At 32.2% G+C, this 18,174-nt stretch overlaps 1 protein-coding gene across 1 annotated transcript in view; it reads right to left on the reverse strand.

Moving 5' to 3' along the window:
- EVC2 (EvC ciliary complex subunit 2) overlaps positions 1-18,174 on the reverse strand; it is a 205,009-nt gene that overhangs the window by 59,546 nt on the left and 127,289 nt on the right. Inside the window, exons 13-14 of the mRNA XM_074231593.1 lie at positions 8,028-8,232; positions 2,172-2,294 (exon numbers count right to left, since the gene is read on the reverse strand). Of these exons, the coding sequence (XP_074087694.1) occupies positions 2,172-2,294; positions 8,028-8,232 (328 nt within the window). The remainder of the gene's footprint in view (positions 1-2,171; positions 2,295-8,027; positions 8,233-18,174) is intronic.

An 18,174-nucleotide genomic window follows, 5' to 3' on the forward strand; every position in this document is an offset into this window, starting at 1 on the left:
TGACTCTATTGGACTAGAATATCTTTAAAATTTCTTTCAACTTGATATCCTTTCTCTTCCTGAAGTAGATATGCTATTCACGCAACTCAACATTCTACAATATTGTGATTTTGAGTAGGATTAAGGTTCAAAAGGATTCAGTGGTTTTTCAGTAGTTTCTGACTCTTCTGACATCATTATGGATCTTCTAGGCAAAGATTCTGGAGTGGTTTGCCATCCTTCTTCTGCTCACTTTATAGATGAGGTAAATAGACTAAGGGACTTGTCCAAGGTCACATAGCTAGTAAGTATCTGAGGTCATATTTGAACTCAGGGAGAAACCAGGTTTCAAAGTTTGATTTCAAAGTCTGATTTTGGTTTGCTATTCAATATATTCTTGTCAGGCAATCAATCATCTGCCTCTTTACTCTTAAGTTTTCTCACCTGTATAAAGGGAAGTAAAATTTCACTATCTAATTTATTATCAGAGTCCCAGTTCTAAAAATGGTGGGGGGTTATGGTCAGAAACCAAATAGTAATAGTGGTTTGCATGTAATTATCAGTCTTTTCAGTCCCATAATGGAGTCCTTAATAGGAATTCAGTTATTATTACAGAGTACAAAGATCAAGGATGTGGAGAGTCATCCACTAACAAAATTATCTTCAAGTTGTTCTGTAATTATGAAATGTAATAATAAAATCCAGACAATGCTCTGATTAGAACAAGAAAAATTCCTTTATGTGTTGTTAGAAACATTCCCCTTCAGAGAATAACAAAGAGATCTTGGAGAAAAAAAAAAAAACAGCTAAACAAATCAAACCAATTACCGCAGGGAATACTCAGAGGTGTGGACATGGATGGACTCAGTTTAATTTACATAGGCTTGAACAGTCACACAATGTGAGGTGCATGCTTGAGATTTCTTTTGCAGTTTGTCACAACTTAGCCCAGGCAAAGGAAATTAAATACCATATTCTGGAAGATGTTTGATGATTAATTGACTTCAGAGCAACCACAAGATAAGCCACAAAGTTACAAAATATAAGAGTGGAAGAGTAATTTGGTTTTCTGAAAGATTGCTGAGACAGTGGGAACCTGAACTTATATTATATTCTACAGTCATGCCACTTGATCTATACATAGTTTTCTCTTGGTTTTAATTCTATTTATTTAATTTAAAATTTGTAATTATCATTTAAGTGCCTGTTAAGTGTCAGACTCTGTGTTAAGTATTTTTCAAATAATATCTAATTTTATTCCTCCAACAATGTGCAGAAGGTTAGTGCTATTGTTCTTATTTGAAGAAATTGAGGAAGAAAGGTTAAATGACTTGCCCAGGGTCACACAGCTAGGTAAATATTTAAGACCAGATTTGAATTCATGTGTTTCTGACTCCAAGTTCAGTGCTCTATCCACTGACTGTACCTTTTAGTAGAAAATACTATGAAATAAGTCTATAAAGGTAGATAAGGAGTCAGATTGAGGAAAGCCTCCAATATCACCACATCACTCAGATGAAATTCATAAAATCAAATTACTCAAGGTAAGTATTGACGAAGCCTTTATAGGTTAGTATTTCCCAATTTTTTACTTCATTTATTATCTCTAAGGAGTAAGATCTTTAGTATAAAAGTGTTATGCCTCTTTACATTCTTTTCTTTTTTTACCAGTAATAGACTGTCATAAAAGATCATCTAGTTCTCTCCAGGGCTCTAGGAGAAAAAACATAGATTTTGATATCAGGAGATCAGAGTTAAAAATCTTGACACTGATATATACTAGCTGCACAGAGTTAGGGAAATCATTCACTTCTTTGGGTCTCAGTTTCCTTACCTGTTCAATAGAAAAAAATGCTTATCACTGTACATATTAGTAGTTAATATTATAATCATCACCCATGAAGAAAATAAACCTCAGAGTAGGAGAAATGATTTTGCCAGACACAAAGCTAATTAAGTTTTACATCTGAGACTAGAACTTAAGCTTCATAGTTTCATGGGTTTTCCACTTTAACCTAACCTACTTCTCATTTTGAAAATTCATATGGAGAGAAATGCAAAATCAATGTAAAAACTGAGCTGCAAATGAGAGAAGCAAAAGAGAGAAAATAGATGCTATGATTTTTTTGAGCCATTTAATATTGGTAATCTTTTATATGAGAAGAGAAATATATCTGGAGATTTTGACTTACCTTCTCAAGGAGGTCTTCACTGGCCTGTTCAGCAAAGATGTGAATTTTGTCTTCCACACATTTCTTCAAAATGTCTATCTTTCTTTTGTTCTTCACACGTTGCTTTTTAACTTTTGATTGTTGCTACAAAATATCAAAGAGAAATAATATGGTACAATAAAGAACTATAAATAGAAAATTCACTAACCTTATATTTGGCTTTCCTTGTATCATCCACGGAAAAGTTGCTGGACCTAGTCCTCAGATGATAGGCATCCATTCGAGCCCCAAACTGTTCAAGTTTTCATTCCATTGGCATAGACTTTGAAAGTTAATCCTGAATTTCCATGCCACATGGTTACCTGACCTGAAGTTATCAAGATCTGAATTCAAAACCTGCCTCAGATAACTACTATCTATATGACCATGGACATGTCTTTATTTTCTCTCAACTTCAGTTTCTTCATCAGAAACAAGGATAAAAATAGCAGTTATTTATCAGTTACTGAGGGGATCAAATGAGATGATGTATAAATGCTAACTATATTAATAAAAAATCATATAATATAATGATGTTACTGTTACTACTAAAAGTGCTGCTACCAGCACTATTAACACATTCACCACCACCACTGCCACCACCACTGCCACTGCTGCTGTCACTGCTGCTGCTGCTAGCTAAACTTACATAATTCCATTATCTATTCACTCCAATCCTACTTTCAATTTGCCAAATGAAGCTAAGCTAACTGGGTTCTTCTGAAATTTAAACTATATAACCTCAAAGATGCCATCACTCCTGGAAGTAACTTTTAATCAGCTCTTTTAAGCTCATTATAACTTTCCCTGAAGTATCTCAGCAGTTATACCAGACCTTCTCTTCTCTAGGACCTCATTTCACCCCTCACTATTTCATTCCCTTAAAATCGTCTTTCCTCCTACTTTATTGAGAAGATTGAGATTATTTGACATACAATATTTCAATTTCTCTCTTCCAGCCTTCTAAACTTTCTTGACCTTTATTCACCTCTCTCGAAAGGAAAATCACAAAATCTCAGATGAGGATGGGACCTCAGACATCATTTAATGTAACATCTGATCCCATCTGAATCTTACAACCTTCCCCTCACGTGATCCATTAATCTCTAGGGGAAGCACTACCTTATAAAACAGTACATTCTTTTTATGTATTTTCAATATATCCTCTTTTAAAATTTCTTTTTCCTCTAAAGAACTGGTTCCTTGCGCAATTGACTTAGCTCATGATATGATCAGTCAACCATCTTTACTAACCTTCTTTTGCCATAAACAAAAATAAAACATCAATGCTATCCTTTCTCCCTCTCCCTTTCATAGCTGAATTTGTAGAAAAAGTAGGTTGCAATCCTTGTCTCCTCTCTCTATCACCATTAAATAAGCCCTTGCAGTATAGTTTCTGTCCTCATTTTTCTTCCAAAACAATTTTATTCAAGGTAAGAAACTATTAGTCAAATCCATTAATATGTTCTTGTTCTTCATTGTCTCTTACTTTTCTATAGCATTTCACAATTCTGATCAGTCCCTTAGTCTTGATACTCTTTTCTCCTTTGTCTTTCATGATATTGCTCTATCCCAGTTCTCTTAAGTGCCTGACTTCATCTTCTCAATCTTTCTCTGTTTCATTTTTCTCTTCCTATGTCTGAAGGATTATAGCAATAGAATCTGAGAAACATTTTCATAAGACTCCATTTTTATTCTGTCTTGGTAAACTCATCTGCTCACCTGGCTTTAGTGATCATTTCTATACAGATGAATCCCAAACCCAAATATCTAGTGATAATTTTCTTCAAAGTTTCAACTTGGATTTTTGGTAGGGATTTCAAACTCAACACATCCAAAAATTAGCTCCTCATTTACCACCTATCACCTCAGGCCTGCACCTTCTTCTAATTTATTTTCTTGAGATACTAGTGTCAACCAGCAAGGCAAGATTAAAATATTGTAATAGTCTTGGACTTTTATCTCTACTTAACCTTCCATCAGTATTCAAGCACTATCGATTCTATCTCCAAAATATCTCTAACATCTGTTCCCCACTTCCAACTCATAGTCCATTAGTCTGGTTAAGGAATTTATCACCTTTCACCTATTGTAATAGTTTCCTAATTGGTCCTTCAGTCTCCAATCTCTTCCCTTTTCTTTAAAACAGGCACTACAAAAAATAATGCACTAGTATGATTATAATGCTCCTTTTCTTTCAAAAAGTGGTAGTGGGTAACTTTACTGACTCCTCATTGTCTAAATACCAATTGCTCATCCTGAAAATCTGGCTCCAGTGTTTTCTGTTTGTCTCACACTATTGTTTTCATCACATACTCTATGTTGCAGCCAAAGTGGAGTTTGTCATCTCTAATTACAGTCCAACTCTCATGTCCTTGCTTTTGTTTATAACATCTCCCAAACCAGGAATGCCTATTTCTTCCTCCTGTCTGCTGGAGAAAGCCCCAAGCTTTCTCCTTCCCACGCAATATTTTATAATCTCTGAGCAACAAATCTCTGTCTTTTTATTTTGGAACACTTTAACTGGTCTTACAATTGTACTTCCCATTTTGTATCCTTACATAATACTTATTTGTATATATTCCTTATCAATCTTATTAAACTATAAGCTTCAAAGCATCTCTATTTTATTTCATCTTTTTTTGTCTCCAGTATCAAACAAATTGCTTTCCATTATCTTGGATCATAGTTTTAGAAATAGAAGGAATCTTAGAGATGATATAATTCAATCTCCTCATGTTACAAAGAAAACTAAAACTCAACATTTTTAAAATGAATTACTCAAGGTCATATAGGTACTAAGCAGTGGCCAGAATTCAGATCCACACCTGATTTGAGACTCAGTGCTCTCTCAATTATATTGTATGTAATTCTTCCCTTTATAAATGTTTATTGAATTAAATAAAACCCTTTGGAGTCAAAATCCATTTAATTCTTTTTTCTATCTAATTGCAAAATACTATCTGTGGTTTGTTTTGTTTTGTTTTGTTTTGTTTTTGACTTTGGCAAGGCAATTGGGTTAAGTGATTTGCCTAAGGTTACATAGTTAAGTAAGTATTAAGTGTCTGAAACTGGATCAAATTATACTATTTATGGAAAGAGTATGAAAGGATTTTGGATTTCAGAAAGATCCTGACTGGACTAAATTTTTTTTTTTAAAAGATGAAAGTTAATAGGAAAAATTTAAAGGCTTATAATTAATTTCTAAAATTTGACAGATATACAATGAAAAAGGTATGTTTAATAGAAAGTTCAGAAAAAAAATTATGGCAGCTTAGATCTGGAACTGGAAGTAACTTTAACAGTCATCCAGTATGATCCCCTCCTTTTATAGATGGAGAAACTGAAACTCGGATAGGTTAAGTAATTTGCCTAGGTGCACATAGGTAATAAGTTTCAGGGCACAGAATTTGAACCCGGGGACCACCCTGACTCCATATTCGATTCTCTGTCCAGAGTGGCACAATGTCTTTAACTCAAACACCATTATCTCACATGAATTAAAGATACAGTTGACTCAAAGAATAATAAAATAGACTGAACTTAAATTGAATATGAATTAATAGGTTGATGTGACAGTTGGACTGCACTGAGGAGCAGAGCCTCCTGAAATAAAAACATCATAGTCCTGCTGCACTCTATTTGCCTTGGTCAGGGATCATACCTAGAGTATTTATTTGATTTTAAGCATCATATTTTAAGCTGAAATGTATCCAGAGGAGGGCAAGTGAAATGGTGACAAGCCCTGAATTCAATGAAGGGACTGGGTATGTTGAACCTAAAGAAGACTTAGAAGAGTTCATATGTTGCTTACCAGTATAACTGGTTCAATTTTTCCAAGATGTCAGAGCATTATTTTAATGAAACGTTGTCAACTTTGACCTCTTTGCTTAGAAAAGTTCTCATTTCTGACCTTCATTTAATATGCTTTATTTAGATGACAAATTAGGAAATGAAATATTTCTAGGTTCTGCATTTCTTCTTTGAAAATAATTCTCAATGCCCATAAATAGGCTACAAGGTATAATTCCCAATTTAAAATAATCTTTATTTGACATGTTCTTGAGGTAGTCTGTGAATTATAAATTGTAAGTGAATGTGATAACAACACACAAGACATCCTCCTAGACAAGCAAATCACAACTTAAGTTTTGCATTTTTGTTCTGAGAATACAAAGGAAGAAGAATACATTTCCAGGGAAAATTCAACATCTGTTCCATCATAAAAACTAACAAATGGTTTTTTATTGGAAAAAGAGTACTTAAAGACTATTTAAAATTATGTACTTTGAAAACTTCTGATATAATTAGGTTATTTCAAAAGCTGAAGAAACAGAAGGTAATAAAATATACACTATCATTTTCAAATGCTTTCCCACACTTCCTTAGAACTGAAGGGCATTTCAGTTCAACCAGTACTGGGTACCTGAGATGTTTCCTTTTTTTAAGTCAAATGTTTAAATATATAGAAAAAGTATAGACTTACGTACAATCCCCCCCTTTTCTCCCTATCACCCCAAATATAAGCTAGAGTAGAAGTTTCTTGAGAGTAAAATCCCTCCCATCTTTATTGTTTCCCCAGCTCCCAGTACAATGCTTGGCTCATAAAAGACACTTAAAATCCTTTTTTTATTGATTAAATTGAATTAAAAAAAACCAGTGCCTCTGCAACTACTTAATCACAGGCATGTAATTAGAGTTTAGGGGGAAAGATAGTTGAATTCCTAATTGTCTCTAAAAGCCCAATTCTATAACTCAGTTGTAAGGTGTGCTTCATATAAGAGGTGCCTTCCAATTGACTTTTGAATAAAAAAATGAAGCATCCAAATCCTTATTAATTGAGACTCAGAAAAATTAATAATAATAAGGCTAGTACTAATATAAAGATTTAAGATTTATAAAGCAATATATATGCATATATATATTTATACAAACAAATGTAGTGACAATATATAAATATACACACTTATATAGTATCTATTTACACACATATGTAGTATGTATACTCACACACATACACATAATCACTCACTAAAAGTTAATTTACTTGCCCATGGACACTTAGCTTGTTAGTAAAAAAGAGACCCTATAAAGTTTTGAGATGAATCTAGGTTTCTTTACTCTCAGTCCTCTGATTCATTCACCAGTTCACAAACTCTATTTTCATCTTTTCAGATCCAGTGTTTGGCAAATCATGAAAAAGAATCAATTTTTTAAAATGCTTTACTTATTTAAGGCAATGGGGTTAAGTGACTTACCCAAGGTCACACAGCTAGGCAATTATTAAGTGTCTGAGACTGAATTTGAACTCAGGTCCTCCTCACTCCAGGGTTGGTGCTCTCTCCACTGTGCCACCTAACTGCCCCCAAATCAAATTTTTAAAAGCTATCTTTTAAAATCTCAGATTATCTGAATGTCGTCCTGAAATATTTGTGAATATTGTTTCTGAGATTTTGTAGTTTTCACTCTCTAAAAGAGTTCTGACCAATTAACCTTTAATGACAGATTGCAAGAAAATTTTACATACTACTCAATGGTAGTACTATATTACAATATGGTACACTTGACTATTTAATCAGAAGAGCTAGCTTCTGTTTTTGAATTCTGTCATTAGTTTGGGCAAATCTGTTTTCTCTCCACTTCTAAGTCTTCTCCCCTATAAAGTAAAGGAATTGGACTAAGTCGTAGATCAATTCGAACTGTCAACAATCTATGCTCTAAGGTCTTTCCCAGTTCCAATGTTCTTCTATACATATTTTAATGTCTGTTCCAACTCAAACCTTCTATGCTTTTTGACACCTTTGTGTATCTATAATTTGACCTTAAGGAACATCCTACCTGAATATCTGGAGCTGTGAAGGCTTGGTCCACTTTTAGGAACTCAGTTTCTCTCCATTCTGACTGAAAATTCTGAAGCAATACTCGGGCCCGAATCCTAGGCAAGGCTAGGCTGTTGTCCATCTGAGTAAAGCAGTTGTGAAACTCTTGTCTTATTTTAAGTAATTCTTCTTCAGATAAGGAAAGGGGCAAACACAGAAGCTTCCTGTTCAAATAAAGAAAAACATTTTAAAATCCTACTCACTCTTCATGTATTCAGAATATGAGATGCCACCTCTTTTATGCAGTCTTCCTTCCAGTCTTAGGAAACCTTCCTAGGTTTCCCTAGGAGGCAATGATGAGTTAACTGAGGTCAAGAGAAGAGGACATACAACTAGTATATAAAAAGGCAAAATTTGAACTTTTCTCACTCCAGATTCTGTGTTCTCTCCACCAGTGAGTTCTTTGTGCAGGATGCTCAAATGGTTCCCAAGTCAACGTTGTGTGAGGAAGAATTCACTATATAAGTGGAATTTTTTCTGAAGATATTTATCTCATTTGCAAGAGGAAAATTATTAACTTTGTGACAATAAAATAAACTTCCTAATATTTAGTAATAGACTACTTCAAGAGGTGGTAGCTTCCATTTCCTTGGAGATCTTCAAAAGAAGCTGGACATCAGTATATGATGTTAGAGTGGAGCTTCCTTTCAGGTTTGTGAAGGATGGGATGGGGAGAGGAACTGTTTTCATCTAACTTTGAAACTCTATGGTTTATTTTTCCATTGCATTCTCATGAAGCTCTTGTTATGTATTAAGGCCTCATGGAACTGATAATTCATATCGATTTCCCCTCCCACCCCTAGTTCTCCACCAAAGATATTGTTTCAGTCTGTAATGAATATTTGTTATTTTCTGATCAATTTGTTCACCCAAAAGGGAACGTCAAACTATACACCAAGAGATATAGTGTACACAAATCTGGTGCCTAAAACTTTAGATAGTACAAAGTCTTTACTAGGGCCTCAGATGACTTTTTAAATTTTAATGACTTGAGTGGTAGGCAAGGCAGAAATAATCTGCAAGATGTATTTGAAAGCAAATGAATTTATACTAGTACAACTACATGTATCAGTTCAGCTCAGAGCATTCCTGTTTCAGATTCAAAGACAAATAAAAAATGACCATTCAGCTTAAGGAAGATAAATTGTATCCTGTGGCTTTTAAAACTGAAATCCTCCTCAGTCAAAAGAAGAAAATTCACCACTTACTATCAAAAAGATATTGTTTCTAGCATGCCAATAACCTATATTTTGTCTTAAAAGTAAAATTTTAGCATTTCAAACCTACAAAATTATTCTTTAAAGCCCTAGAATTTTATACTCCCAGTTGTTTTATATCCAATATGTTCCCTTGCTTTCAGAAATTACTTGCTATTAAGAACAGAACTGTTAAATAAATATAAAAAAGAATTGAATTAAGTCCACTTATTTTCTTTTTATTTTAACTTATATCTTCTGTTTCTTCCATCATCACTTGTCCCATGTGTTCCTCCCCTTCCCCAATCTCTTCTAGAAAGTTATATTATAACAAATAGAATTTTTAAGAGAGGAAAAAACTGGCAGAATAATCAATATATTGAGAAGGTCTGAAGACATGTAATATATTTGAACCTCCTACTTCTATAAAGGAGTGGGTTGGGGTTGCTCTCTAATATCTTTTCATTTCAATTATGCTTGATCTTTATAGTTTGTTATATTTACTTTTGATTTTTTGCTGTAATTATTTTTACTCTTAGCCTTGTTTACCTCATTTTGTATCAGTTCATGAATATCATTTCATGCCTCTCTGTTTTAATCATACACATCATTTCTTACAGCAAAGCAATATTTCATAACATCTATATATCACATTTTGTTTAACCATTCCTCAATTGATGGCCACTTATTTTATTTTTGATATTTAGTTATCACAAAAAGTACTGCCACAAATATTTGGGACTTTCATCATATTGATAACTTCCTTCAGGTATAAATATAGAAACTGAATCTCTGATTCAAATGGCATGTCATTTTAATCACTTAGAGTACACAATTCCAAATTGCTTTTTAAAATGATTGTATCATTTCACAGATCAGGTGTATCTATCTTTCAAGAAAACTTCTAAATTTGAATGTGGACTTTTCTATAATTTTTTTTTGCAAATTTTCAGAATATGAAGAGAAACCTCAAGGTTGTTTTAATTTCATTTCTTTAATTATTTATGATTTGGAACATCTTTTCATGTGGTTTTCAATTCTTCCTTAAAGAACTGTTCGGTCACTTCTTTGAAGCACACAGGTGGCAAAAGTGGATAGAATATATAATGAAAAGAAGATTTTAAAAGACTCATCTTCATGATTTCAAATCCAGTTTCAGATACTTTCTAGTTGTGTGACCCTGAGGAAATTGTTTAAGCCTGTTTGTTTCAGTTTCCTTACCCATAAAATGAACTGGGGAAGGAGGAAATGGCAAACCAGTTCAGTATCTCTGCTAAGAGAACCCCAAATGGGGTCATGAAGAGCTAGGTATTTTTCTATTTGGGAATGGCTATTACTTGCATACGTGAGTATGTACAGATCTGCACATGTATTTTATATATACATACATATAAACTATTTTAGTTAATATATACATGTTTTTATATGTGAATACAAAAATTGCTAATAGATCTTAGTTACCAATTCCTTATCAGAGAAATTTATGACAAAGATATGTTTCTAATTTAATAACTTCCCTTTTCATCCTATATGCATTAATGTTGTATTTGTTGAAGGTTTTTCATTTCAATCAACCAAAGTTACTTATTTTTTTCCTTTTGAAATTACCTACATTTCTTACTTGCTTAAGGACACAATTCCTACCCATAACTTTTAGAGATAAGTCTATCTATTTCCACAAAAAATTATATTTCCAAAAGAATGTGAACTCCTTGAGGAAAGAAAACTTTTACTTATTTATTTTCTTGGCTATTTATTTGTTTGTTTGTTTATTTTTGGTCTTGTATTGGTATCACTAATGCCTATCACAGAGTCTGTTATTCAGAGGTATCAGTTGTGTCTGATACTTCGTAACCCCATGTAACGTTTTCTTGCCAGAGATATTGAAGTGTTTTGCCTTTTCCTCATCCAGTTCATTTTACAGATGAAAAAACTGAATCACACAGGGTTACATGACTTGCCTGGGATCACACAGTTAGTAAATGCCTGAGGTTGGATTTGAACTCAGAAAGAGAATTCTTCCTGGCAGAAGACCAAACACTCTATCACTGTATCTTCTAGTTGCCAAATAATTAATAAATTATAATAAAACATTATGATATATGAATATAATGTAATATTACCATAACAAAAATTAATAAGATGACTTTAGAGGTGACATATTAGCTTATGGAAAGTAAAGCAAAAAGTATCTAGAAAATAGCATACACAATGACTAAACCAACATAACTGGAAAGAATAAAAAACAATGAAACTGAACATTGTGTAATTGCAATCATCAAGCCTGGGTTTTAGAGTTGAGGCGAAAATGCACCCATCTTCTTTGTAGAGATGTGGACCTATGGGTATGGAATATTGCATATCCTGTCAGATTTAGTTAATGTGTTGGTTGATTTTGTTGAATTACTCTTTTTTTCCCTTTCTTTTCTATTCCTTGTTACAAAGAGTAGGGAGGGGCATATATATACATCACAAAATAAATGTAATAAAGACAAAATACTATAATAAAACATTTTAAAAAAGTAAAACATAGTAATGAATTGCACCACAAGAGAAGGGGGAAAATGGGGTCAGGGTTTCCCTCTATGCCAATAGAAGAAGCACTAATGATATATATATATATATATATATGTATATATATATATACACATATATATATATATGTATATATATATACATATATATATATATATATATATATATATATATATATATATATATATATATATATATATATATATATACTGAGCTAACAGGGACCTTAGAAAATATCTAGTCCATCTCACTATTTTTTGTCATTGTTGTTGAATTTGTTGAAATAGAAGAGTCTTCCTCCTCTTGAGACAAGCAGGAAGGTGGGGAAGTTCACATTTCTAACAATTTTGTCATTTTCTACCAACATGAATTTATTGTTCCCCTGAATCCAATCAAAAAGATTTAGAAATGTGTTTTTAAACATACTCCAAACCACTACTATATTGTTTCTTAAAAATAAAAAGCAAAAGTCATTTCAAAACTTAGTCCAAGTACACAGATAAATAGGCTTGAAGACTTGTTTTACTAGTTCTATTTAGTAAAAATATCATAGAGATATAATATCACCAAATTCCAGAAGACAAAACTGGCTTTACTTTTCAGATGAATGACCAAATCAGACGTTACATTAGTAATACTTGCAGAAAGCTAGGCCACATAGACTCAACTAGAAACAAAGAAAATAGTTATTTATTCATGATAAGGATGTCAAACTTAATTCATATTAGGCTAAGGGTCCAAGAAGGAATTATCATTTTTAAAGAGCTTTGGAATGAATGTTGAGAGAATTTTATAATTATTCCCTCAGAAAAAAAGGGCTGGAAATACAAAAAGCATTTAAAGATCTTATTTTTAGAGATTTAGGTGCAGAAAAAAATATTGTTTTACTAGTTCCAAAAAAACCCCCAGAAACCAACAAAGATTGGAAAAGAATTACCAGAGGATCAGAGAAGATAGAGGTGAAATGAAAGGTCCTGTGAGGTCATCTAATCTAAATGAAGACCACATTATTCTTGGCAAACATATGTGGCTTTCTCCTCTACAATAACTATGTAATTCACTGTCATGAATTTGAAGTTTAGGGAGACAAGTTAGATCATTCAGACCAGGAGAGTCTCATTTGCTGACATTAGAGACTTCAACAAATATAGCAAAGGCATGATTGATGAAAGGGAAATTGATACAATCTACAAAATGTTCATCAAAAATAGTAAAAAAAAATTACTATTCTATGAATATTTTAAACAACTATAGATGATGATCAAATTAATTTTAGCAATCTAAAATACTAACAAAAGTGAGAGAGAAAAGAGAAGGAAGGCACTTTAATTCTCTGAAACTCATTTTGAATGCAATTATCTTTTAAAAAGTTACTACCTCAGCACCATCTTTGACTCCTTCAGGCAGTGTTGTATAGTAGAAAGAGTACTAAATTTGAAGTTTAAAGATTTGGATTCAAATTCTGATTGTTGTTCATTACCTGAGTGACCTTGAGGAAGGCACTTAACCTCTCTAAGATTCAGTTCTCTTCTGTACAAACTATAAGGACTGGACTTTCCAATTCTAAATCTCTAATACTATGATCTTTCCTCGTCTCAATTACCAACTATCTTTTTCTTATTCTGACTCTTCATTGCACATTCAACTTTTACTCCATCTTCTGTATACATAGTAAATTGACTCTTTCCTCTCTGGTACTCATATTCATAAGTTTATTATTATAGTGTTTCTAAATTCTCTTATATTGTGAAATTTGGCTAATCATTATATTAGAAATGGTGTTAGCAAAATAACTTTAAAATATCTGTTGCTTTTATATTATGAATTGGACTTTTAGAAACCATGATACAATTTTGGGATATCTGCAATGGAGAATACCATCTGTATCTAAAGAAAGAATTGTGGAGTTTGAATAAAGACCAGAGACTGTTACCTCTAATAAAAAAATTATCTTATTATGTAATTTTTCTATCTCTTATACTTCATTTTTTCCTTAATGATATGATCTCTCTCTCTCTCTTTCTCATTACATTTAACTTAGATAAATGTATACCAAGGAAACAATGTAAACCCTAATAAACTACATTCTGTGGGGGGTGGGGGGAGGGCAGTGAGATTAGGGGAAAAAATTGTAAAATTCAAAATAAATAAATAAATTTAATATAAAATGTGATAAAATAGAGATTTGAAAAATGTTCAATGTTTACTGGGTTATATTTTGTTTTTACAACATATAATTATATATAATATAACATATAATAATAATTTTTTTCTGTAATAATGCGTTTTCATTTGAAAATTATTGACTATCACATAAAATTTATGAAAATGTATAGGGTAATTAAATAAATTTGATATGTTAATATATATCAGCTTCCAAGTATAAGCTATATGTCTGAATTCCCAGAATGTGCTTAGTTTTAATTAACAAGTAAAGGATAGGGGTGGCTAGGTGGCATAGTGGATAAAGCACTGGCCTTGGAGTCAGGAGTACCTGGGTTCAAATGCGATCTCAAACACTTAATAATTACCTAGCTGTGTGGTCTTGGGCAAGCCACTTAACATCATTTGCCTTGCAAAAAAACCTAAAAAAAACAAGTAAAGGATAAATGAAATGTAACTGTCAGGGAAATATAAAAAAATTAATAACATTCAAGGTCCAATCTGTGGATAATGAAATTTTACTATTTGAGATAAAAAACTCTTAGGATATAATTTACTATTTTTTGAGTATTGATTACAGGGATAGTTGTCTGAATTGTCAGGAAACTAATAGTAGAAAATGTTATGAACTATAGTTTGGAAACTACTCTACTAAAAGTAGATGTATATTTTTGGAAAAAGTTAAGGATACACCACTGGTATGGATCCTCTTGAATCTGTTTCCGCATTGTGCTATTTTCTTTCTGAAAGGGAGATTGATATGTCACTAAGGTAACCTTGTGACTACCAGATATGACATTTGTCTGGATTCACACAAAGATAAGGGAGTTTTTCCTTTGTTATGGCATAAGTCAAGTCATTCTGTGCCCCTGAGAGGACAATTCTTGATATTTTTATAGGTATGTTCCTCCATTTCCTATCATGGTAAATTTCTATAATCAAGGCAGAGTACTGTAGTTTTCTAAGTACAATGCTAAATCTATTAATTTATAGATTTATGCCTCTGAATTAATCTCTGAATTAATATAATAGAGAGCAAGTATGAAAAAACATAATTTTACAATGTATTTGTGGTTAAATTATATTTTAAGGATAACAGTTTTCTAAAGAGGGAGTAGAAAAAAATTATAAGACAAAGATATAATATAAAGTTTTTTAATTAAATGGATTAAAAATTTTTCAGAAAGCAATTTTTTTCCTAAGAATGTATCTAGTATTGAAATTCAGGCTTTGAGTATATTTTAGTAATAAGTTCTCAAAATTGGATTAAGGATTTTATGTATAAAATTGTACAAAAATGTGAAAATTATTTCAGTTTTAAAGTATCTGTCTAATAATTTTAAAAGACAGAAAAAATCATTTTATAGTTAGACACAATTTTTTTAAAAGATTCTTATGCAAGGTACTGGGCTTAGGTAAAGAAAGAAACAGCAAGTAATATATGAAAACTGAAATTCTCTAAAGATTCAGGTGAATTGTGAGTTCCTAATTTGATGTCCTTAAGTTCTGGTGTTAAGATTAGCTCCATTAAGACTTGAAGCCTTTTTTTCAACACATGAACTAGTTATTGGAAAACCAAATTTAGAAACTTATTAGATTATATAGTCTTGCTACTAGCAGATTGTAGTAGAATTACCAAGGAATCTCTATAAATGATTAGAATCCAGAGAAGCAGAGAGAACCTTTTAGAATTCTTCTGAGAATGAGGTCTATTCTAGAATGTCCAGGAGAAGCTATCTTCAGCGAACAGATGACTAAATGGGACATCTTGGACTCAGGACAAGATGAAATGATTAGATGGACATTGGGAGTGGGTTACTAGTGAATAAAAAGATTTTATTTGATAACATCTATTTTAACTTGCTTAATTCCAAAATTATTTAGTTAAATATTTATTTATTATTGATGATAATTTTTAATTTCTTTATTATTTAATATCGATGATCATAATTTTATCTCTCTGGTCATTTGTTCCATGGTCTTTATGTTTGATGGGTTTTCTTGGTTACCTTAGTGACATATAAATCTCCCTTCTCAAAATTAGACCTTTGTGAACCCTCTAAATTCTCTGATCTAAAGTCCGACTTATATAATTCTGATTTTGGATATATATGAAAACTTCATAGATTTATCTCAAAGAGAAGTGATCCATGGTGGTAATAGACTGGTCCCTCTTCCATGAATCAAAAGGGGAATTGGGTGAACCACACTGACTCCATCGTGTGACAGTTCTGGATCTAGTCCAGTTCCTTTTCTATTCCATTATCGATCTAGTTCAATTTCTGTCTTGTGAGAAAACTTTATTCCAAAATAAATTTATTGCATTGTTTGAACCTCACCCTTCATGACTGCATTTTATTATCTTTTGCTTAGAGATCCTCAACTAAGGATTCATGTTTTGTGGAGATCCAAAGATTATTCCAAGGAGTTTTCTCATAATTACACATCACAAGAAACCCATACTCATAAATCAGCTATTATTCCAAGTTCCTTTGATTGAATACAGATATTTAGGAGGAATGGGATACCTCCTTTGAATTTCAGAGAATTGCACCTGTTCACTCTCCCCCTCTGAACTTGGAAAGTCATTATTCTTTCTTACAATTAGAAATCAAATGACCTAACTTTGTGTTTTGGTCATTTGATTTATTTTATTTGATTAGCTTTATTGATTAATTGCTTTTAATGGATAAAAATCTGTCTCCCTCTATATTCAAGATCCAAAGTCAAAGTTGAGGAGATCTGACTGTAATTTGTTATGAGACTGGCATGCATTGTTAACAAATCAATATGCTTGATATTCAGAAATCAATTTAATGGGGCAAGTACTTTTTGAACTCTCCACCAGGACCATGGTAGAAAAGGAAAGAGTATATACCTGATGTTGGGGAGAGATGTACTTATGTTTTCAGTCACTATTTCAAAAATCTCATTGATATTGAGTAAATAATGTTGAGATATTAACTACTGAGTAAATCAATGATATTGGTGACTGATATTTTTGGGTTTTAGTTTTTTCACCTTTAATCCACCACACCTCATAGTCTTCATCCATCAAATGACTAGATGATCCTTTAGCCCCTTCCAAAGCTAAACCCCACTCCAATATGGCTTGTGTGAACATTGTATAAGGACTAATCATGCTGAATGCTGAGAACATCATTACCAGGAAATTGTCTGCAAGGAGTGATGAATTTTTTGGTAACACTTATTCATGACAACCAGCTGTAAAGGGAGATATCACTGAAATGTCACTTCAATAAAGAAGTTATCTTGAAATACTAAACTAAATACAGCTATCTCATTCTTTTGTATAACCTTCATCTTCCCAAATGGATGCAAAGGGCATTGAAGGCAAAATCATATGTTCTATTCACTTTTATTCCCAACAAAATCTAGCACTGTACCAGGTAAAGAGGGTGTTCTCAATGCTTGCTTGTGAATTTAATGGATTCCTATTTTTAAAGAAAGTTATACTAAAATAATACTAATTAAAACTTTTTCAATTACACAAAGCAATTCCTACGATCATGGATTTAGAATCTAAAGAGATTCAAAAGTTTTGCTCCTAGAAGATATCTCCCTGGTCCAATATCATCATTTTTCACATGAAAAAACTGAGGCTGAGAAAGTTATGTGACTTATACAAGGTCATATTGGTAATTTGGCAGAATTGGTTCTTCAGTCCATTATGCAACAGTCCAGAAGACATTAAATATAAAAGAATAATAGAAGGATAGAGACATGTCCTGAGGCTATTTCTATCTGAATTATATCAAAACAGATGAAAAGAATGAGATAATATTCATGATAATAATAATAATAATAATGATATTACTAATAGCTTATATTTACATAATCCTTAAATGTTGAAAACATGCAAGCAAATGCAAAACACATAATATTTTCCTCATTTTTAAAGACTGGCATCTGAGAGAGAGATAAAGTAACTTTTCTTGGATTACACAATAACAAGATATTTGATGATAGGATTCTCAGCATAGCATGCCATTTGATCTAATATGCAAAGCTATTCATCTCAGTACACTTGGTACATCTTTAAGACTTGTTTTCGGCAGTTTTGTGGTCATTGATTTTATGATAATCTTACAATAAGACTGTAAATTTCTAATTCAAACTATTGTAAATAAAGACCTTGAAAGTTTTTTGGCTCATAGTATAATAAATAAACTCCTGGAATTTTGAATCAAA

Source organism: Macrotis lagotis, chromosome 3 (assembly GCF_037893015.1).
Source record: "Macrotis lagotis isolate mMagLag1 chromosome 3, bilby.v1.9.chrom.fasta, whole genome shotgun sequence".
In the NCBI taxonomy this organism is placed as follows: Eukaryota; Metazoa; Chordata; class Mammalia; order Peramelemorphia; family Peramelidae; genus Macrotis; species Macrotis lagotis.